The sequence below is a fragment of the Brienomyrus brachyistius genome, chromosome 2 (assembly GCF_023856365.1).
Source record: "Brienomyrus brachyistius isolate T26 chromosome 2, BBRACH_0.4, whole genome shotgun sequence".
Taxonomy (NCBI): Eukaryota; Metazoa; Chordata; class Actinopteri; order Osteoglossiformes; family Mormyridae; genus Brienomyrus; species Brienomyrus brachyistius.
Window position 1 is genome coordinate 16,030,655 of NC_064534.1, and position 23,019 is coordinate 16,053,673.

The 23,019-nt window shown below is 44.1% G+C and overlaps 1 protein-coding gene across 4 annotated transcripts; it reads right to left on the bottom strand.

The window, feature by feature from the left end:
* Window position 1: 1 nt before the first annotated feature.
* Window positions 2–22,731, bottom strand: LOC125717090 (histone-lysine N-methyltransferase NSD3-like). 4 transcript variants are annotated; one of them, XM_048990073.1, is made up of 23 exons: window positions 22,363–22,731; window positions 15,859–16,871; window positions 15,525–15,675; window positions 15,282–15,436; window positions 13,947–14,486; window positions 13,681–13,795; window positions 13,501–13,601; window positions 13,292–13,337; window positions 12,906–13,036; window positions 12,581–12,700; window positions 12,378–12,504; window positions 12,004–12,201; window positions 10,396–10,575; window positions 8,276–8,425; window positions 6,829–6,985; window positions 5,932–6,134; window positions 5,686–5,798; window positions 5,159–5,428; window positions 4,907–5,023; window positions 4,570–4,711; window positions 4,274–4,380; window positions 3,349–3,553; window positions 2–3,268 (listed from the first exon to the last, which is right to left on the bottom strand). In XM_048990073.1, exons 2-23 carry the CDS (start codon window positions 16,825–16,827, stop codon window positions 3,033–3,035), a joined length of 4,533 nt encoding a protein of 1,510 aa, XP_048846030.1. In that variant the 5' UTR covers window positions 16,828–16,871; window positions 22,363–22,731; the 3' UTR covers window positions 2–3,032. The 4 variants fall into 4 exon arrangements, with proteins under 4 accessions (XP_048846030.1, XP_048846038.1, XP_048846021.1 ...); XM_048990081.1 differs by having other exon boundaries at window positions 8,276–8,299; window positions 15,525–15,678; XM_048990064.1 differs by having other exon boundaries at window positions 15,525–15,678.
* Between the last annotated feature and the right edge of the window lie 288 nt (window positions 22,732–23,019).

Sequence of the window (23,019 nt, forward strand, 5' to 3'; positions counted from 1 at the left end):
ATACATGTATAAACATTTCTTTAATGTTTTCAAAGAATATACATTTGACATTTACAGAAAGCTGACTTGAAATGGGCTTTAAAATACAATGCACCACGTAGCACACGGAGTGGTTCACTACGGTGCACTCCCGCCAGATTACAATGCACGTGAATGCGTGTGTGCACTTAAAATATAGAACCAACAAAGGATGTGTTTAGACTGTTAATGTGCATTCACACTATTTTATGTGTAAAAATAGGTCAGAAAGCATTACAATTTTATAAATAAAAATATACAAAAATAAAAAGTAAAGACATAAAATGGATAAACTTCAATGTCTTGTGATTTTTGAAGGTAAGAGAAACAAAGTTATAAAAGACACCTCTGGATTCCCAGGCTTTGAAACCACATCTGGTTACCCCCCCATATGTAACAACACCAATAAAATAATTACACTAATTGACATTAATTTCACATTTACTGTAGTACATTACACTGCTAAATAAGAGACACAATGAACAAAAATTCAAGTAAACATGAATTTAAAAAAAAATCTAACATCCTAACGAGTAAAGTGACTTTACATAAAAATGTTACAGAGACCACTGTAAAATTGCTGGACCTGTTTCCTACAAGCATTTTCAGAAACACTGCAATGATAGGATTAAAAAAAATCCCAAAATGATTTATATGATTGTTGTATTATAAACATAAATGCTCACGTATGTACCAGGGAAGAGGGCAGGAGAGTCAGATATAGTTGTATGAAAAAGAAATTAAAAGTGCCAACGCATTCACACAGAGGATGAACACATCCACGACCACATTTTCACCTTAATATGTTCCACCGCTATCATAATACAGGCATTAAACAAGGCAAGGTGAACATCTCACCCAGAAAGAGGACTTATTTCAGCGGCAGCAGATCCAACACATTTTTTAAAAAAAAAAAGAAAAGAAAAGAAAAAAGTTACTACTGCCAAAAATACAAGGCTCATGAAAAAACATCCTTTTTTTAGTTTTGGTTAATCGAGAAAGTCATCTTTCTATTAGTGTTTTAAAAATACTGCATCTAAAAAACAGATACAAAAGGGTGCGAGCCAATACATTTCTCAATATCATGTGCTAAACAACTAAACATTGCGATTATGGGAGGAAAAAAAAAAAATGTGATATGCATTTGATTAAAAAGATTTCAAGGCATAGAAAGACACAAAGAAGACACTAGGGAAAATAATGAAAAATAATGTACGATACACAAGTCAACATCGGGTAACATACTCTACACACTGGACATAGGAAAGGCATCACAATGTAACAAAATCTCATATTAACACTTCGAATAGAGATGGTGCTTTTTGCTGTATTACGGTTAGCAGTTTATCTGAGTGAACTAATCTAACAGTATGAAATTATCACTATATGCGGAACGGCAGTGTATCAGCACTTAAGGGCAAAGTTTTCAAGATATATTCTAATGTTTGGTACTGCAAAATGTAGCATTAAGGGATATATTCTGGAAAACTTTTAAATCCTGTCCAATTCAACATTCAAAAAATTTGAAGATTGTGCAGTTGGACACAGCTGGTTGGGGGAGAAGGATAGTAAAATATTTGTCAAGATACCGTAAGAGGCTGTATCAGTGCATCACCGCTCTAAGTTTTTCTACAGAATTAAAGAAAGTCCTTTAATAGCTATGCAATGAGGTTGTTTGGAGGTAAAATGTGCAAATCCTGCAGTAATCTTTGCTGGAAAGAAAAACCTAAGACAAAAAACTGCTTCACTTCCTGGAAATTCTTGCTTTACTTTTACCCATCTATAAGACATGTGGGGGGGTATTAACAAGAGATCAGACGTTTGATTTTCCTCAAAGCACTGTCAGAATACTTGAATTCTTTTTATGACTGGGGATTAAAATCACAATCTCAGAAAAGCCATATAACATTCTGACCCAAGATTACCACGGTCATCTGTAATGTCACGGTTGCAGGGCTTATCAAACGGACGAATGTATGGAGCAGGCAAGGGAATCATTTTAAATGCTTATTCTGCTCCGGTTGTCCACGATGGACCCATTTCATAATACCTCAAGGGGCTTTTTTTCCAATAGGGACAAATACTACATGGATTTCAATTTGGCAAAACTTCAAGCTGACTTCATGGCGGGACAATTTTTAATATGACACGCAATATGTGAACATAATTCACCTGAAACCTGAAAAGCGATTTTTTAAAAGGTCACCAACACTGTAAAACCGTTCAACAAACAGATTGTGGTGGATCTCCTGTAACTGAAAGATTGACAGGAAGCGAGTGTAAACATAAATAAATACTGTTTCATCTATAAATATATCAAAATAATCCCATGGTAAACAAACTCGTCGGACACTGACAGCAGTCTCTCAAAGACCCCTTAAAACAGTACGCCCAGCCATGATCGTGAAATGTAGTGTTTTTTTTCCTTAGATTGCACAGTATTTTTTTTCTTATGCTTCAGTCCCCAAATGTGTTTGCTGTCTCTTCCCTCCCAAGGCTGCTTCTTAACGCAGGAGGTTCCTGCGGCAGGATGCTCCTGAAGTGCCCGCTGAGTGTCTACGAGAGGAGCGCATTCGACGTGGCGCCTCCTTCAGGGCCTGGCAGGCGTCAGGCTCCCCGGACGTCGTCCAGCCAGCTCACATGACCCGCACGCACTCCCACGATTCACAGTAAGGTAGTGGAATGCAAACGGTATCAAGGCTTAAAACACGAAGCAGACTTCTATTTAAGGTCAACATACACCTGGCTTTTCTCTGTAATAAAAGTCATCATTCACAATGTGTAAATGTGCACTGCCAGAGGCTGAGCTGCCACGCACTCCTAGTTGTTCCCGTCTCTCTAACGACCTGCACGCCAAGGCTGAGTCTAAGACGCCAGTCTGCCCCGTGGCACGTGTGACGCCTTCCTCACTGCAAGTTTCAATGCTTATACTCCACCCTCTTATCTTATACGAAAATGACGCCTTATTTCCGCCTGGCCTCCACAATTCTGCAGGTGAACAGTGAGGGGGACCCTCACTCTCCCAGTTCCGGAGGCTCCTCTTTAACCTTGACTCGGCTGAGATCTGCTGACCGGGGCTCCAGGGGGCTCTGGGGGTCGTGGGCGGAGCAACAGGGACGTCCATCCAGGGCGGAGGGCACCAGCATGCCTTGCTCATGGTCTTTACAGAAGGAGTTGGGACAGAAGTGGCAGAAGGAGGAGGCGGCACGCAGGCACACGCTGCACTGGTGCCATGGGCACTCCCAGCGACCTGCGGCGGGAAACAAGACCGTGAGAGGAAGCCAACGGGCACCTGCAAGCGGCCTAAGGCCTTAGGACAAGCGTACTCACCGAACGGCGGCTTGGACAAGTTGAGACACAGCAGGTGGTATGCCTTGGGGCAGTCCTTCTTATCGCACATGACCAGCTCGCCACCCTCTCCGCAGCGGAAGCAAAAGTACTCATGTATCTGCTTACTCTCCGGCTTCAGCTTCCGCTTCTTGGGCTTCAGCTTCGCGTTGCGGGCCTTTTCCTCCTTCTCCATCACCACCGCGCTCTGAGAGGTCAGGGGGCAACCAGGGTGTCAACACTGCCATCAAGTCAAGAGTGACGCAGTTACATCTGCATCTGATGGTGCTTTTCCACTGGCATACAGGAACCGACCCGAGCTGTACCGCTAAGAGTCTAGTCCAGCTCACTTCGCGTTCCACTGCAGAAGGGTCGGACTGGTAAAGGCAGTGTCAGGATAGGAGAGCGACAGTGACGTAAAATTGGAGAGATGATTATTTACTGTGCACATCATGATTTATGAAGTGCTGATTTCCGCTAGGATGTCTGTGAGAATCGAATGGAAGCAGCATTTGCTTGCGTAAATTTTTAAAATTCCATTTAGCCGTTCTGTAGGACTTTTTTTTTTTTTTTTTTAAGTAGGAGGTTGGAATTTAAGTTCTGAGTTATTGAGAATGCATAAATGCACCACACTGCATTATGACCCATTAGTTGGTGCTGATGCAGCCTGTTCAGTCTGGTCACACTTTGGTCACACTTTGAGCCCTGCTAGTAAGCTGGGCCACCTCAACCTATTACGGCTAACATACTTTATAATGGGAAATCTCCAGTTCGCAGTATGGTTCGGGTATGGCCTGGGTTCTTGTTGGCAGCGGAAAAGCGCCAAAAGCTAGTGACCCAGCAATATTTTTATTCTGCGGGAGTTGAGACTGCGTGCCCCTTCGCTACTTTGTTGATCAGTTGGCCAACAGTGTGGCAGGACTCATACCTTGGGCCGCACCCCTAGAAAGCCACTGCAGTTCTCGGCTCCACAGTGGCACGATGTTCGTCCATTGCCCAAGCAGTCCAAGTTGTAGTTGAAGGTTAGTTCAGTCTCTGCAACAAATGTGTTAAACTAATCACCTTCCTAAGACTGACCACAAGGGGGCATTATCAATGGAATTTTTCTGTAAATGTTCTAGCATTTCAAACCTTGAAGTGTGTCAGCGTCTGAAAAACACTAGCGCCAAAGAAAAATACATTTAAAATAAAAAAACACACGCAAGGAAAAAGGGCGATTCTCACCAGTCATAATGTCACACAGGGCAAATAGCCCAATTCGCACGTCCCCATTCACCGTCCACTTCTGCGTCTCGCAGTTGGGACTGCAGCTGTGGTTCATGAAGCGAGAAAAGTTCCCTTTGGGCCCAGCGTCAATCACGCGGTCCTGTCGGGCCGAAGGAGTCACACCACTCAACGGCTGCAGCATTCAGATAATCCATCATTGTTTTTATATAAAGGCAATAAGTGAAATTTAAGAACCCCTTAGTAAATACAACTAATAAGTGCGAGGGATTTGAGGGCGCACATATGTGCAAATGACTGAGCAGATGGCATGCAACTTCCCTGCACGAGACAGTACCTTGGTTAGGGTCAGCATATAGAAGTTGGTCACGTGGTTCTCATGTGCACGCTTGATTCGCAGTCTGCATTCCTCTGAGTCGATCAGCTCACCCACATACTCCAACACAAAATCTCCCTGGGGAATGATAAAGTGTACGGCAAACTGCAAAGCGCCCCACAGTCTGGTCATGTGTGACCCGCTGAAGTGGTTCGTACCATCTTATGAGCGGGTGGTATTCATGGGAACAGGGCACCCAGACTGCAGACTCACCTTCTTCAGGTGCTGCTTGGTCCTGAGCCCCCAGCCCCGACCCTCGGTCTTGATGACCTCTGTCTCGGGGTAGAGGCGGCGGGAGAAGCTCTGGTTGTGGCAGCGCTCGCCCGCGGGGCACACCTGCGGGTGGCACTCGTACTGCAGCATGCGATTGAGGCACTGCGAGTCCAGGCCGCAGGGGTTCTCATCCGTCGGCCTGCAGTTGCAGCGCGGGATCTCTGACAGGTCTGCTATGTGCACCTGCACCTTTCCCACAGGCTTGTTGGACTGTGAGAGAATAACAAGGACAAGCTGACCCTCACAAAACTGGTCAGTCTGCTTCACTACGGCTGCTTTTTAGCACGATGCTCAATTTGTATAATTTGTATAAAGTATAATTTAAGACGGCTAGTTCTTTTAAGTGATAAATATTCCATGAGATGTATACAAGCCTAGATAGCATCTCCAGAGAAACTAGCTGAACCAAATAGGACCATTTCCATCCAGGTGGGCCCCCTCTGCAGGCTAGCAAGCAGGGGCCTCACCTTGATGAACTTGTAGGGCGGGGGCCTGCGGGAGTTGCGCTCCTGTTCCAGGGCCTCCCGGCTTTCCCTCTGTGCCTTCAGCTCCTGGAAGCGCTTAGCTGCCTCCTCAAGGGCTGCAGTGGGGACAGAGTCACGAGACGACGTGGAAGTGCACGAGGAGCTGCACCAGCACCAAAGACCCCTTCACGAGCAAGCCGGCAGACCTCCTGAGGGCCTCACAGGGGGAGAGGCACGCTCGTCTCTTACCTTTTTTGAATGTCTTGCTAATGCCCATTTGGCCTTCTGCAAAGTTCTTGTCGCTCTCCACGTAGGGGAAGACGCGGCCCCGGCCGATCCAGTAGTAGTCATGGGAGCCGAAGAAAAAGACGGGGAACTCACCAATGTCATGCTTCAGTGTTTGGATGTTGAAAGGGACAAGGCGGGGGTTACAGATTTCTGCAGGCCACCACCTGTATAACAGAGTCAGAGAAGTAGGTAAGGATAGGAGAGACACGAACAGCAGCACCAGTAGGTGGGCAGTCTCTCTCTATTCACATTTAAAACATTCCTTCCCATGGTACACTTCCAACACTGCCCATACCTCAGAGCATCCCTCTACATGGTCACATTTTATTCTTAACACTAGAATTTACCCGAGGAAAAACTGAAACACTAGAGGAAGGTAACAGTCAGTGACAATCAAGTCTAAATAATCGGCCATGCGATATGACAAGAGCCTGGCTTAGGGTGCCTGGGTGTAACAGAGAAGGCCGCTTGTTTTACTTTACAATGGAATAGGCGCCATGACCCTCAATGGAAATGGATGTATGGATGGAAAACATTATTGGGCCACATTATTCCAACCTAAGAAGCTGTACCAATTACCAAACACTGCTGAAATCCTCAGTAGCCCATCCATCAAACACTACAGAAGGAGAAAGTATTTTATTTATCAGATGCTTCTGGCCAAAGTGACACAAACGTGATAATCAGAGTTCAGGACCAGCCAGAGCTGATAACTCTGCCAGTTATGGGATTCGAATCCATGACCTTCCGGACATGGCCACAGATACTTAACAAGCCATGCTCTGCACGGAAGCAAGAACAGCAACTGGGACGAGACGTGACTCATGTGGCGTATACAGGTGCGCCTGCAGCCCTCACCTGTAACTGCCCAGCTTGACCCAGACGATCTGCTTGTAATGCGGCCTCTTCCCCGCCCTGCACTCGCTGCAGCACCAGGCCCCCTCCGGCATCTCAATGCTCAGGCACTCGGGGTGGAAGGAGGCAGGGCACGACTCGCAGCACAGCAGTCTTCCCCCTTCACAGGGACATGGGAGGCGGTGGTCATGGCGTGCATGTCTGCATTGTCTGCATTGCAGCCACAGAGGGTGCCATCCGGTAAACCATATCCCAAGTAGCACTCCATGAATTCCACACCATGTCCCAGCATGTATGCGCACACCGAGTCACAGTGATCTCATTGGCCAGGAGGTATAACGTTTTATGATGGGCCAGGATAATTGAAATTGTGGAACAATGACGGTGTAATTGCCAATAAAGCTGCTTCGAGCTTCTAAAGTGCACTTTTGCCATTTAATACTGAGTCAGTTCTGCCATTTGAATTAGAATGCTCACTGTCAGCATTCCAGAAAGTTCCGGGCACTGAGATACCTGAGGCCCCATGCCCAATAAGAAACCTTGAATCCATGAAGCAGTTGTGGAAAGGCTTTGGACACAATGGCACATAAACGCAGGCGAAGGGAAGTGAGAACACGCAGAAGAGAGGCACCAGACAGACATGCAGCGCTTCCCTCTCCCTCCCTGTATTTCTGTACAGTATCCAACAACAAGCAAGAACTTAGAGAACCAAAAACAGGATAACAATTACATTTAGGAATCCTCTACACTAAAATGTTCAAAAACTGGGCTTCAAAAAAAGCCTCAGAATGACATTTATATGCTATAAATTGTATTTAAATATTAAAAACATTTCATAAATTTCATGTTTATATTCACAAAATCTGTTTATCAGATTTGAAGATGTTATTTTAAAAGTGACAATCACACCCACCTAATGGACAGTGTAATATGGGTTCACAAAGGCGCAGTCAGAAAGCCCCCACCCCGCAAGACAAGCGATGAACAAAACAAGAATGAAATTTCAAAACAGGGACCCGAAAAGCAGCGCCGGTCAAAACAGCACAGGTCTTAAAACACCCAGGTGACCCCCACACCCAATGCTTTTCTCAGCAGGCCGAGGGCTTTACGGCAATGCGGAGGCAGGGCACACAGGAGCGTGCGACTGAAAGCACGGGCTGGAGGCCACTTCTCATCAATCAGCTTTGGGGCCACTGACTCTACCGTGCCATGGCCTTGGTGCAAGGAGCAGAGCGGAGGCAGGTCAAGCCAAACGCAGTGACGTCCTGCCATATCCACTTTCCACCTGTACAACAGACTTGCCACTGGTGACACAGCCCCGCATTGCAGTAAGAGAAAAGCAGCATCCCCAGGCTGAAGCGACCCGCCCGCTGGCAGCCGAAACGCAAGGCGAAAGAACGGGATGGACAGGACACACAGCAAGGAGAAATGGAAGAAACATTTCTGTTACCTTTCCCAATATTCTTTTTGGTAGCTGACGAAGAAGAAGGAATCATAGGTAATTTCATCAACTCAGCGCGATTTGACTCAGTCAGAAGGTAGTGCGACTTATACGCATAAGAACTTAATATGTTGTCAGTATGGTCCTGCACTAACAGCCCTACATATGAGACAAACAGGAAGAGCAATGAGCCAGCAGAAACTACCCATGATTCCAGAAAACAAGACAAACGTTACAACATGGAAAATGTTAGGAAACAGAAGAACAAGAATAAAACTGACAGTACTTTAAAACGACAGACTATTCAACAATTCTTTAACTCATTTTCTATATTCAAATTACATCACCTACATGTAGTGGGCAAAAAAATGGCCAAAATACAGAAGCGTTTCAAAATCATACAGCATGCCTGTGCCTGTTGCAAATATTGATGGTATGAGGGTAACTTTGGGTATAAGTTACAAAGAAACAGTTGATTGCAGACAGAACTTTAAGAAAATGATGAACGCTTCATCTTGGGTTATAGATTAATAAAGAGAACTGTCAAGAGAGAAGTCAGTCACTCTGACACCATAAGCATAACTCTGACCATGAGTTCAGTGCTGCCAAAGCAGACAGGGCCCAGATTATTGGAGGAGAGTAATAGAGTTGAATGAATCTCAGTCAATTGGTAAAAGAAAATAGAATAGTGCAAGGAAAGGTACATAAAAATGTGTCACACTGTTCCAGGTTTGAGGCAATCCATTCCCAGATCTCTTCAGAAACCAGACACAACACCCACAGAGATTAGAAAAACAGCTCCGAAAGTCACTTATTCCATGATAGCAACAAAGCTACTTATGGAAGCACCTAAAATTAGGCTTTGGTATGGCATTGTATCCATGCCAACAGAGAGGCAGAGAAAACCCTAAAACTCAGTAACATGGAGTTTCCATTTTTTTGTCCACTACCTGTATAGTTTGTAAATTTATAAATAAACAAATAAAAAGTCGTTATCAAGCACATTAAACACTCACATCAGATTAGTTACATAAACATGTAAACATGATTGTGAATCAGTTAATATAAAAAGATAAAAAATTTCCAAAGTCACTGCTGGAATTACAATTCATTTTGTGTTAACAAAGGAATGTTATCAAAAAACACGCACACTATTCGATCCCTGAAACTGGTCCAAACATCATTAAATCAGTGAAACATTGTAACAGAAGGGAGCATGTGAATCATCTTACAAAGGTCTAGCAAAAAATAAATAAAGAACAATGATACTACTCACTGTCAGTTTTCACTTTGAAAGGATCAATTGATTAGGCTTGTCAAACTAATATGAAATGGAGAGGAGATCCTGAATGACACCGAAAAAGCGCTAGTCAGGGGCTCAAACCAGCAGAAAAATCGGTGGGCGTGTTTTGGAGCCACAGAATGTTTTTGGCAGGCTGTAATGCTGTGATGCTCCAGGTGAGCTCTAAACCTTATTGGTTTCTCACAAAAATATGTAAACACCCCGTAAAAGGACATGGTTGTTTATCATTGTATGAAATCACTGATTACATAATCAACCTGAGCCACTGAACAACATTTAGTTACACAAATTTTAAGGACGATGTTTCAAGAATTATTATTCATACCTTTTGTGTAATCGATTCACAATGGATTTAACTGTAAAATGATGGTCCTCCACTAAGGAAGGCTATTAACAGGATCTAACCCTTGCAATTAATGCAGATGTCAAGAAGCAATTGAGATCTCGACTGGAATAAAAATGAGCATGCACTGTGACACCTCTACCCCTTTAAAGAAGCTGAGAAGGTGGAGAGTAGGTGCTGCTACAGGACTAGAAACATGTGAAGTATCTTCTAAGGCGAGCTGCATGAGTAATTTACTTGGATGCGTTCACTACACAAGAGATCACAGCACAGTGAAGCCAATCAGGTCAAGTGAAGTCTTGTGTGCTGCAAATTCAGTGTTACTTCTTAAGCCGAAGCCTGCTGATGACACACAAGCCTCCTGAGCCCCTGACAGCCTAGCATCTCACAGACAAGTATCATAAGATCACCACGACCACCACCATCGTCATGACAACTCCATTCCGCAGGGATGACTTAGATTCCGAGAGAAGTGAAGCCTACCTCGGGCACAGACGAAACACCAGCCTACATTTACTGGTGAGGTTAAGTGTCCATTGCGTTTGGAGCTGGAATGGTTGCTACACACGATAACATGGGGCGTGATCATCACACTGCCGGCAGCTATACAGCCATCACCCGTGTGATAGGCTATGGGACAGCGCATACACCTCATCATGCGACCTGCCAGAAAGAAACAAACCAACCAACAGGTACTGTCAGTGTTACAAAACAGACATACAATCTCAACTCACTTCAGGTATGAAAAGGTACAAAAGCCTGTGTACAAGAGCCAGAAACTAAAGGGTGTCGGAATGAAAAAACAATGTATTCCTCCCATGGGGCCGTCACCCCTCAGCCCATCTAACCCCTATTCCTCCCACATGTCCAAACCTTTAGAATCTCTTTCCCCCTTGCAAACTCTCCCCACTTTATTAAAAGCCCAACTTTGTGTGACTTGTATAAATGTAATCAGTGTGCCACCATTATGTGGTGCTGCTTCAATTTTGGTCCAATTTGTCTCAAAATACAATAACCTCCAGATCATCAGAAATGCAATGCTCCTGAGACTTTCGTAAAAGATCCATTTAATACTTGTAGAGCTACTGCATTCACAAGATAAAGTGCAGTCACCCTATCCTTCCTTTGCTGCCATCTAGTACTGCTTCAATTTTGGTGCAATTTGTCTCAAAATGAAATCAACATCCATATGATGTTTTTGTGAAGTGGCATTAACATCCACACTCAGAAGATCAAGTGTTTTCTTCCTTTTGCTGCCACTAAGCAGTGTTCAATTCTGGTGTAATTTGTCACAAAATTAGAAAATTAATGCGTCTGCAAAGTTCCATCAAGAAGATCCATGAAATAGTTTTTGAGTTACCGCACTGAGATCAAATCTGAGACTACCCTTTACTATCATTATGCAATACTGCTTCAATTTGGTGCGAATCGTCTCAAAAGTTGATCATTCCCAGGCCTCACATACAGTTTTTCTGCAAAGTTCGAAAAAGATCTGTCAAAACGAGACAAATGTATTCCGCAGTGGTAGTGGACCCATCCCAAAATCATTTATAGAGCGCTCACAGAAAGTCTAGGGACGCTTGCTTAATTCTGTAAAAATATTGCAAATGTATTTGTTTCTTAACTAAAGTCCATTGAAAAACACATCTTGCACAGACATTTTCTTAAGTGTCAGTTTTTTGACACTTGATTCGACCGATTGGATTCTGTTCTTGCCATTTAACGATTAATTGCAAGTGTAGTCATTGGCTTCCAAAGGGATACTAAACACAGTATTGCATAATGATTGTTATTACAAAGGTGTTACTAATTAAAAAGCAACCAATGAGACTGCTTGTCAATAAACTAGCTATTTCAGAACTGTAATTTGAGTAAAAATTTTTTTGAATGTTTCACATAAAATTACTGCTTTCTACGGTGACATTTTTTTGTAAACGAATGCATAAAAGTAATGATTTTTGTTATAAAACAAATAAATTTGTAACATTTTTACTGCATTAAGTAAACGCCCTAAGATTTCCTGTGAGCACTATATTCCCAGTCCAGGGAATACAATTAAACAGGTAGGCTATCTACTGGGAAAGACGATACCTTTACTGGCTTTCTGCATGTCTCTCTCCAGACAGCAGGTAGCACAGCAGTGCTGAGGACAGGAGAGGCCTCTGGGCTCGATGGAGGTGCCAGGGTGCTTGCGGGCACAAGCCTCATGATAGAAGCGGCCACAGCCACTGACCAGGCATTGCATCATGTCACCGCCAGGGTCCTTGCAGGAAAAACAGTTGTGGGAGCCTGGGGGGGGAGGGGGGCAGATAGAAAAAGAAGTGAGCTACATCTTTCATACTCAGAATCAGATGCGGAAGGAAGACAAAGCCAACAACAGAAGTGTGAAATACTACACAGTAAATCTATGTACAACTGACAGAATGCCAGTTCTAAAATCATCACAATACTTGCATGTTGCTCACCGTTGGTACATTCCAAGCAGGTGAATCTCCCTTCTGGTCGGGACATTAGGCCCAGGCACTCCAAATGGAAGAGCCTGCAGCACTCACCTTCACAGCTCACCAGGGCATCCCCATAGCCCTCACAGATCTGCCAAGGCACACAGGCACACGCATGGTCACCTGGGAACCATCTGCCCTTTACGAGCGAGCGGCCAGGAACCTACCTGACAGACCGTGTCCTTCTTAGAGGCAACGCCACCTTGCCGGGACAGGCTGGAGTCCACCGACTGCGTGTCTGAGGCATCTGCAGCCATGGGACTGTCCAAACCCTTCCCGAAGAGTACCTATGCATGTTGCAGCCCCTTAATCCATTCATATGCTTTAAGGTGGTCAACAATATCTATAAACAATATTTGCCACATTTACATTCATTGGTTAAGCCAAAAGCAGACAAGAAACTTCTCAAGGAAACTGTTGGAATTGGCCAAGCGCTACAGTCCTTAAAAAAAAAAAAAGAAAAAAGAGGACCACTACCCGTTTGAAACATACCTGTGGGTCGCTAAGGCCCCTTGAGTCAGAGTCAGAGGTGTCACGGTACTGGGAACTGGCCGTCTCCATGTCGGTGGAGGCCCGACTCCGCTTCTTCAAGGGCTTGCAGGAGTCAGAGATCTCGCTGGCCCCTGTTGGAGAGAGGAGATACACTCTTGTACACCTCAAAGCGTATTACAGCAGTACTCCCTGAAAGGTCCTTCACACATGACTGTGAGAATAATGCCTCCAATTTTTAACCTTGGTTTAAAAAGATCCGTGATTGCTGCTGTTGGGTATGCAGCAAATGCAGATCCTTACGAGAATAACCGTAAAATCGTTAGAACACAAGGATCCGACTAAAATACATAATGCAGGGATAGAGACTGAGGCTAAGAGTCAAATACCTTTTTGAGACCCAGTCTTCAAAGCTGTTTGTGGAACCATTTCTGACTGCAGAGAGGCGACAAGAATATTGGGTAAAAGTGGAAATTTTCTAAACTTTTCCGCCCACGGGGCAGAGTCAGTGTTTGCCTAAAGATCACAACCAGGATTCATTCATTGCAGCATATGGCTCAGGAAACAGGCGTCACATGGGGCCAGAGCAGCCGCGTACCTGCTCCTTCTTCAGCTTCTTCTTTGGGACAGGTTCTGCACCTTTCTCAGACTCTGAGCGGCTCCGCACCGATCTGCGCTGCTGCTTGCGCTCCAGTGGCCCTGTGGGAGGCAGACTCTCAGTGCACCACCCTGTGCCTTGGGGGCCTTTCTCAGGAAAGCCACAGCACTTTGCCGCTACCTGCAGGGGCCTCAATCAGCGTGTGCTGCATAAGGCTGGACTCGCTCCTCCGGCCGAGGGGGCCAAACAGTCGCTGCTGCTCTCTGGAGCTCAGCTCTGGCTTACTGCCACAGTCCTGCAGAGCAAAATCACTAAGACTCCCCACAATCGACATTTCAGACTTTGTTGGTTCACACCAATTCCATATACAAATATAAGGAAATGCAGCCCAGGGTCTGGAAAACACTGAACAGGACGCCAGACTCGGCCAAAGCTATCGCACATACCTGCCAGCCTTCCACCTCCATTCTCCTCGGTGAGAGGGCCTGCTCCCTGGACGAGGGCCACTCACACTTTATCATCTCCACATTGAGCTTCTTCATTGTGACAGAAAGAGGGAGCAGCTTGCGTGCGGCCGCCGTCTTCCAGGCCGTCTTCACTGGAGGAGACTGCTGCTGGGCTTCCGTGGGTTCATTGGGGACCGGAAACTGGCGGTTTTGCTCATCCTCCACCTCCTCCTCCTCCTCATCTTCATCTTCCTCAGGCCCCTTGGTACTCTGGCTGGACTGCCGGCGGGGCTGCTGCCGGGTGGAACGCTGCTCTCCTTCTGGGGAGCCGGAGTTGTCCTCCCGGCCACTGCCACGGGATCGCCGCGCCTTCTTTCCCACCTTGGCGGCCCGAGGCGGTGAGGTGCTCGGCACCTCATCCACATATATGAATGTATAATTCTCTATGCGCTCCTCCCGTGTCATCAGAAAGGCATCCTCCGCGTGGCCAACGCCCACTTCCCACTGCACACGCTCCCTTTGAGGAATGGGCTTCAACAGCTGCAGAGACCACAGCAAACCTGGTGTGTAAGCATCTCCAAAATCCTTGATGTCCTTGATCAGAAGAGCTCAAAGGTTCACCAAAAGTATTATTCACCATCGACAATGTACAATATACAGGAATGATTATATTCCAAGATAATCAATATGATGTGTCTCATACTAATACCATTTGATGTGGGAGCTATTCAACTGAGGTGAACAGCTTGACTGCTTTATGATAGTAGTGTGGTGGCAACAGACCCAGATTCAGTAATAATAATAATAAGAACAAGTATAACAATAATTGACACTTTACTGATCCCCATGGGGAAATTCTCTTTTCACCTCCATAAAAGCAAGCATGGCTGAGAAGGGCAACCACCTGTTGCCACGCCCAGGGAGCTGGGAGTCAAGGGCCTTGCTCAAAGAAACCACAGACGTGCCGGCAACCTTCCCATCACGGGTACAGAGGCTTAGCCAACTGAGCCACACACTGCCCCCAAGCGATAACTCCACCAAATGTATGGGGGGGTGCGTGACTCGGCAGGTTAAAACACAGTGCCAGTGACCAGAAGGTTGCAAGTTCAAACCCCTGAATCGACAAAGTGATTTCACCGTTGGGCCCTCGAGCAAAACCCTTCAACCCCAATTACTCCAGGGGCTGTTTGACCTTGCTTTTGACTGTGTTGTTTTGGATAAAAGCATCTGGTAAATAAATAAATAGTAATTGGATATTGGCCATAAGAATGGAACAAATCGGAAGCTTAAGGACCTGAGGAGCCTGAAAAGCCGTGGGCACACGTGGCAGAGTACCTTGTGCCTTTCAACAGGATTGGAGGTTTTTCGCAGGGTCTCTGCCTGCAGCTCGTCAAATTGATGCTGACCCTGGTACACCACCACCCTCTTCTCATGGATCCATGCCCTCTCTGGCACGCTGCCAAAGAACTGGACGTGGTATTCCTGGTGACCTGTGAACCAGGTCAGACGTGGGTCAGAGAAAAACAAGAACCCAGGGCCCATCTGTGACCCTCTGCGACAGGTGGGAGGTAGACTCACCTCTGGTGTTTATCCGGGTATGAACTTTGGACTGAGGATCGCGGGACACCATGCAAGGCCACCAAGGGTACGTCCCCACCTTAGCCCATACCAGGTCCCCGACCTCATGGTCTTTAAAATCACCAGTGCTAACTGGTACCGTAGAAAAGTACTGCTGAGTCAATCAACCAAATGATCAAGGAGGGGACAGAAGGGAAAAAATAAATAAATTGCATTAGACTCATGAGGAATAAGCGGAAACAAACATCCTGAAGATTACAGGTCAAATTTTAATTGACAAAAAACAAATGACCCTTCTTGATAAACGGCAAGTCACAGATCACCCTGCACTCACTTTCGGATCCTTTGCTTCCTCGTTGGGGCCTTTGCAGTTCCTGGGTGTATCCAGCTCCTCCCTCCGTTCACACGGCTGTGGTCCCCGCAACACTGTCTCCTCCAAGTGAACAGAGGAGACGCCTTGAGGCTGCTCCAGCTTCTGCAGCTCGGGCTCCGTGTTCTGGCTGTGATGGCCACTGTTCTTTTTCCTCTTTTCCTTCTTGTGCTCGTGTCGGCGGCGAGAGGTCTCACCAGCTTGGACCTCGTGCAGCAGATCGCCACAGAGGGCTGACTCAAACAGCTCCCGGCCATTATGGTACGTCTTGATGATCTTCAGTTTGATCTCAGGGGATCCAGTCTTCTTGGACAAGTTGGATGGCAGTGGCACTAGAGCTAAGGGGTGCGGTGGCGTCCTGTTCAACGGCGAGGGAGCTGGAGGGGAGTTGGGCAGGACTACAGGTGGAGGCACAACATGAGGCATGAGATGAGGTGGAAGAGGGTGATGCTGTGTGTGCAAAGGTAGGGGGCTGTTGGTACTCTGAAGATGATTCTGCTGTTGATGGTGATGGTGTGGATGGGAAACTGGTGAGGAAGAAGGCGGAGGTTTCTCATGGACAACAGGGGCTCTCAGAACAATACCTTCCCCTGGCACAAGATAGTGATCTCCATAATTGCGGATGGCACTGTAGCCATTAGCGGAGCCATTGGGGAACTGCGAGTACATGCCATATTTGGTCTGGGACTCATACAGGCCCATTGTAGGCAGGTAGCCATTTGTGACACCTGGCAGGTCTTCAGGGGCTGAGGGAGGGTAGCAAAAGCCAGACTCCAAGGCTGAATCATAAGTTGAACGGCCTCCATTCTCGCCCAGGTTGCTGCTGGCATCGTACGTATCCTCCTGCCGAATGTTGGCCGAGTCAATGAGCTGAGGCGGTTGTTGAATTGTGTTTCCCATGATCCCTTGCATGAAAGAGAAGGAGAAATCCATTGTTCTGCTGCGGCATCCTTAACTTTCCCTTTTTCTTTCAGGGCCTGGCAAAGGAAACATGAACCAAAGAAATTTGATGTTGGTGAAATCAGAATCACACTTGTGGCTTTTAATCAGTTAAATGTTTTCAAACCTTAGCCTGACATTTTAAAATTGCACGGTAAGTCGTATTAAAATTTCTGAAAATTGCTATTAATTTTCATGGATGCAACCAAGAGGGGCGGGGGATTATGAAAGTATTTAAATGACGAAAATTAAGGTTTTACTGCCAAAGTATCCAGCAGGAAAAATACCTAAAGAAGGTTTTACCAATTTGTGTGGAACAGGAGTGTCTCTTACAGCTGAGCTGAGGCTGCATGCGAGCCATCGTAAGCAGTGCAGGCAAAAACAAACACGTGTTCAACACGCTCTACCACACCCCTGCTGGCAGAGCCATGCCAAAGCGTGAAAATCAGGCATGCTTATTGTAAAGAAAAGCTCATGTTCAGGTAAATCGTTTGTGTTGGGTTAAGTGATCACACAAAAATAGTCATCCCTCAACTTGTGTCCTATCAAGCAATTTCCAATTGTACTCACATACCATGAGAACCATAGCAAAATTAGGCAGACATCCGAAGCAGACATAGTGGACATCAACAGACGTATTTTACCACGTGTGCAGCATGTGGCAAAAACCAAAACAAACTGATTGTGCTGCATCTGTAGAGGTTTAGTTAAATGTGTGACATTGTATTTTATGTTAAATATTTGACCTCCCCCTATAACGACCAAGATACAATGACAAAAGCAATGTGGATGCAAGTTGATGGCTGCCTGTACTTTTTTTTATATCCCAGAGACAAAACAAAAATTTCACTTAAAAATAACAAAAAAAGAGACAACATTCATTTAAAATGCTCCTCACTTTTTTGCAAAAGTGACAAATCGTTTCATAGATAAAAGTAACACGTCATTAATCAGAGGGGAGAAAAAAAAAATTGAAACCTCAGGGAAAAAAAAGCTTCAACCTTGCAGATTATAATGGCTCCTATCGCAACAAATCATTTCACTAAACAGGATTTGCACTGCAGGTCATTTTCCAAAACATCCATCCAAAACATTTGAGTATAATAAACAGCATCATCACAACTAGTATTCAGCTGCACAATGTTACATGTTTGTCTGATATTGCTATATAAATACTTTCAATACCTATACTTAAGCACATATATTATGTTTTTAAAAGTAACTTTTTGCTAACGGTGACCCATTCTGACAGATACTCATAACCAATATATTTCTGTCTAATTATCTAATACCAATACCCACAACCAGCTAACCTCTGAGCCAAGCAGGGAAGGGTGCTGGCAGTGAGACTTAGCAGTGGAATTACGTCACATTGTTTTTCATTCTGTGGAAAGATTGATTTGCTGGCCAGACGTAAGGATGAATTAGAAACACGACGCAGGCTGCTACTTTGAGATCTTTCGTAGTAGAGATGCCACCCACCCCGTATTGTAAAATAAAATTCAAAGCCAGGTTTTGATCCGATTTGGGTTCCGATTTGTCTTGTATTTTTGGAGCGTGCAATCAATGCCCTCACTCACTACATTTTATTACTGGAGACCGGGTGGCTCTTATTCCTTCAGATTGAAAGTGGCAGCCCTATGTCTAAGTGGTGAATGAGCCAATGAAATCCCTTGCCCTCCACTAGTAAACGTCACTGACTGTCCAACACAATCATTTCCATTATTTTAACAGCTATGTCTTTAGCTCTGGTACTGCTAACATTTAATACTGATAGTGAGGTTTAAATGCTGGCTGGCAATATCAGCCAAGAATGACACCTCAGACCAATAACAATATCGTGATTATTAATGAATATCGGCCAAAACTGAAATTATAAACACCTTCAGCATCATACATTTTTCTTACAATTCATCTTATGTTTCAAATCAAATCATTAATGTGTTACAAAATGAATGTTTTGTAGAAAAAACCTCTGAAATTCACACGGGTGTAACTGTGCAGACCGATTTTCCTTTATTGCCACAAGACTGTTGTTTCCAGCTGTTAAACTGGAAGCACTGAAGAAGCACTTTGTTATTCACAGTATGTAATAGCTTTACTTCTAAAGAAATTTTATGTAATCTGCGCCTGTGTAAAATTTACAGCCTTTTCATTCTTCAGATTCCAGTCACATTTTATCCTGAAAACACTGATAGAAGCACCTGTAGTTTGTCAAAATGTCAGTATTGTTAAACACAGCTGACAGTAATTCTGAAACTGAAATATATGTCCATTATCCAGTGATTCTGAGAACAGCTTGGAGGACTCCAAAGTGTATAACTAAAGCCAACAAACAGCCCATTACAAAACGAGGACCTAGATATTAAAACAAGGAATCAGAAAGCTGCAGCCCCTGAAGAAACTCCCCCTAAAGTGTAATTAAAAGTTCAAGTACTTGCTACCTTAAATTGGTTTTCTTGATTTGTGGACTTCTAACTGGAAAAAATATCCAATCAACTAAAGCTGAATAAATATCAGCCATTAGAGACGTCTCTTAAACCACACAGGAAATAATTAATGATCATTACTGGGAAAAAAAAACTTTAAAAAATAAAAACACACTTCAGCTCTTAAAATAAAACACATATGTTAATCAACTGCAATAAGGCCTAATTGTTTTACTGCAACAAAAATTGCCAAACGTAGTGTTCTCTCAGGACCAAGCCTGATATCCATTGCCATAGCCTGAGGAAGGCAAATATTACTATAGACATCTGGGCAGGTCACGGGATCTTTATACTTAATGTCTGTCAACTATGGTTTCAGGACCTTATTTTATAGTAACAGAAAAACCTGTGCAGCCAATGTTATTTTTACCAAACAATAGCTGACAGACAGCTTTTCGCTATCAAAACATCACCCTTAATTTCTGCTAATATGATTCAGCAACTAAGACATCTCTTACCAAAGATAGGTGTACTACTTCCAAGCAAAGCTTTAAATATCTCCAGGCATGAAAATCTTAACTATGAAAAACTACAGAAATGGTATGCATTCAATGTAGTTATCTGAAGATGCAGAGGGGGAAAAAAATCAGATAGCGTTGACAGCCAAGAAAGAAACACCACCAAACCATCTTCGTCAGTCCATGGCTACTGCCAAACCACAGTGTAATCCAGGGGTGTCAAACTCCATTCCTGGAGTGCAGGAGCCCTGTGTAGCTTAGCTCTTTTCCTGTTCTACCACACATGATTCAGCTCAAGAGCTGTGTGATAATTAGCACAAGGCGTTGAATCAGGTATGTTAAATGAGGGAAACCTAAAAATGCGCAGGGCTCTGGCCCTCCAGGACTGGCATAATCCGATATTCCATTCTAATAAAGAAAACCTTTTAAACACCCCAAAACTGACTGAACGAAAAAATTAATCAAATCTTTCAAAAAATTCATTATTTTTTTCTAGGAAACTCCCCCCCCAAGAAAAGCAACTTTTTGAAAGTACATATGGTAGCTATTGTAATATGGGTCCTTTAAGGATAGCTCATCCCCCCCCCCATTTGTTTTCCATAGTGGAATGTCCTTCTCCCCCACCCTATTCTTCCTGGCAAAAATGTGCTCTAATTCTGACAGGTTTGTTAGGAGTAACTGATGCACTACAAAGAACATTGAAGTGCTTTAATAGAAAGCAGGTGATTCAGCATTGGCCTTGTGTCAGGTTATCATGCACATAAAAACCTGTAGTGAATTTTAGACCCAGTTTTAGATATTTCTTAAATTTATTAACATCTCTATACATTGTTACATCCGTACTCCCATAGAGTCCATAACTCCAGCATACCAGTAACACCATCCTGGGTTTTGAACTAATGTTCACTTGGTTATGTGCTGTGCTCAGCTTTTCAAACAAAACCTTCCACTTTTATGCATCCGTTGGCACAGGCTGCATATAAATTTGTCAGTTATTTTTTTAATGTTCCCTAATTTGAACTGAATTGCTTTAGTTTTACTGGACCAACAAATGTCACATAGGGTTAAAAAGAATGTTTTATTTAAAGAAAAAAACAAACAAAAAAAAAAAAAAAACACAAAAACCCAGGCAATCTCACAGGAGACCAGCACAGCATGTCGACAAGTGGTCTTTATACCAGAGATAATTAAAACCATGTCAAGATTAGACCTAGACGTTGTCACATTCTTCAAATTAACAGGGCGCTTCCGGAAGAAATGAATGGAGGCGTGAGGCAGACTGTCGGCGCTTTGTTGGACTGGAAGCGATTAGGATGCCGGGCATCCTCTCGTTCAGCCCACAGCCACAATGGGCTCTGAGAGAGGACTGTCCTGTGTAAGAGCACTGCCAGAACCTAGGGTAGGAACTCCACCTCGGAGGGCCGCTGCATCAGTACACTCCTACCCAGTGATGCTTCAGGCATGCTAGACTTCATGTGGGTTTACAATTATCTGCTAAGATTGGTGAAATAAGCCCATTACCAAAATCCAATTCTAGCTAAATTCACCAGATTTGTTTGATTAAAAAAAGGACATCACTGATGCATTCTATTCACATAAATTATGGTGCAAATTACCTCCATATTTCGCCTAATGTTGTAAATCAGTCTGCTAGTACTGGGGCAGTATGGCATATAAATATAGGTGTAAATATGTAGGTATACATTTCCTAGCCGAACAATTTTTTTTTAACATTAACAAAAAGTACAATTTTCAGATGACGAATATTATGTTCTTGTACTCTGTTGCGACATAGAAGATGCAGTGAGTTTTAGCACAAACTGGTATGCAACGGCAATATGTAAACGATGTACGGGACCCTCATACGTGCTGAAACTCCACTGCATCACCGTGATTTAAGCATAAACACTTGTCTTGATTAAGCAGCATCTGAACACAATGCTCAGCCAGTCATGATAATAAATATCCCTTCGTGATATCTCGACATATTCCAATCTAAAGCTGAATAAGCAAGTGTTTATGCCTGTAAATTAATGCGAATTTCTTTTACCAAAACTGGTGTCAGCGTTTTGTTACTTCCATATATCAGGAAGTCACTAAAACACACACAGCACACATAGTAGGCGAAGTACTACACACGCACTCACACTTTCCATCGTCAGGCTGAAAGTGTGACGATTTAGAAAGATGTTTCACAAAAACTACCGCAAACTGCGCGAAACGGCCATCCTAACTAGCACTACCATACCCTAACTCAGACAAAACGTGTACTGCTTATACTCGCATTAAAATCAATGTCCCTGTTACCGGTTCGGCAGCCCCAAAGAGCTTGCCGAAATGCGGAAGACCGAAACAGCCTGACAGCCGAAGAAGGAGACAGCTGCCCAGTTTACCAACATGGCTGCCCACGTCCCTTTAAATCAAATTGGCCAGATTACACAAACACTCGTTACAGGCAGAGGGGAAAAAACTCAGCCCATCAACTGAAACAGCCAAGCTTGGATGCGGCGATGCGATTGTCGTAATGTAACGAGGGAGAAAGAGAAAGAGGAAGAGACAGAGTAAAACGAAAATGTCAATACCTTCGGCGACTTCCATTCTAAACAAACGGCCAATATGAGAGCCTCCCGATGCGACACTTTAAAAAGACAGCTAGCTACAACAAAAGCGTGGAAAATACCAGCTAGCTCGCTAAAGTACAGGCCTCTTCTTTGGCCAACTCCAATTTATTCATTAAAAAGGAGAGAGGGTGTAATTCGCGGTCAGCGTTCAGTTCCCATGGCCGGTATTTTTTATATGGAAACGTTTGAGGGTTTTTGTATTTTGTCCTAACGTTGGTGTGAAATTTAAAGAAATCTTGCTCCCATGTATTTTAACGTTACTGCCTCCCTCTCTCCCTCTAGCTGTAACAAAAGCTCCCTGCTTCAGGCCCTGTGTGTCTGATCAGCGCCAAAATCTCAAGCTCCCGATTGGCCAGAGTGCAAAAACTGAAAGGGATACTGGGAAATGTAGTTTCCTAAAGCAGTATTTTTACTACAGCCCTGTACGTACAAAACTGGTTTGTTTCTGCAAGCATCGTGAGCAAAAAGATGCTAGAAGAAAGTGTTTTGTAAAGGATGGCAGATTTATTACATTCCTTTGGCCATATACGAGCATGCTATGTAGTATGCGAAAATGAATTTTAATTACTTACTCTGCAGTTCGCTGATATTTAATGTCTGTTCAAATCTAATATGTAG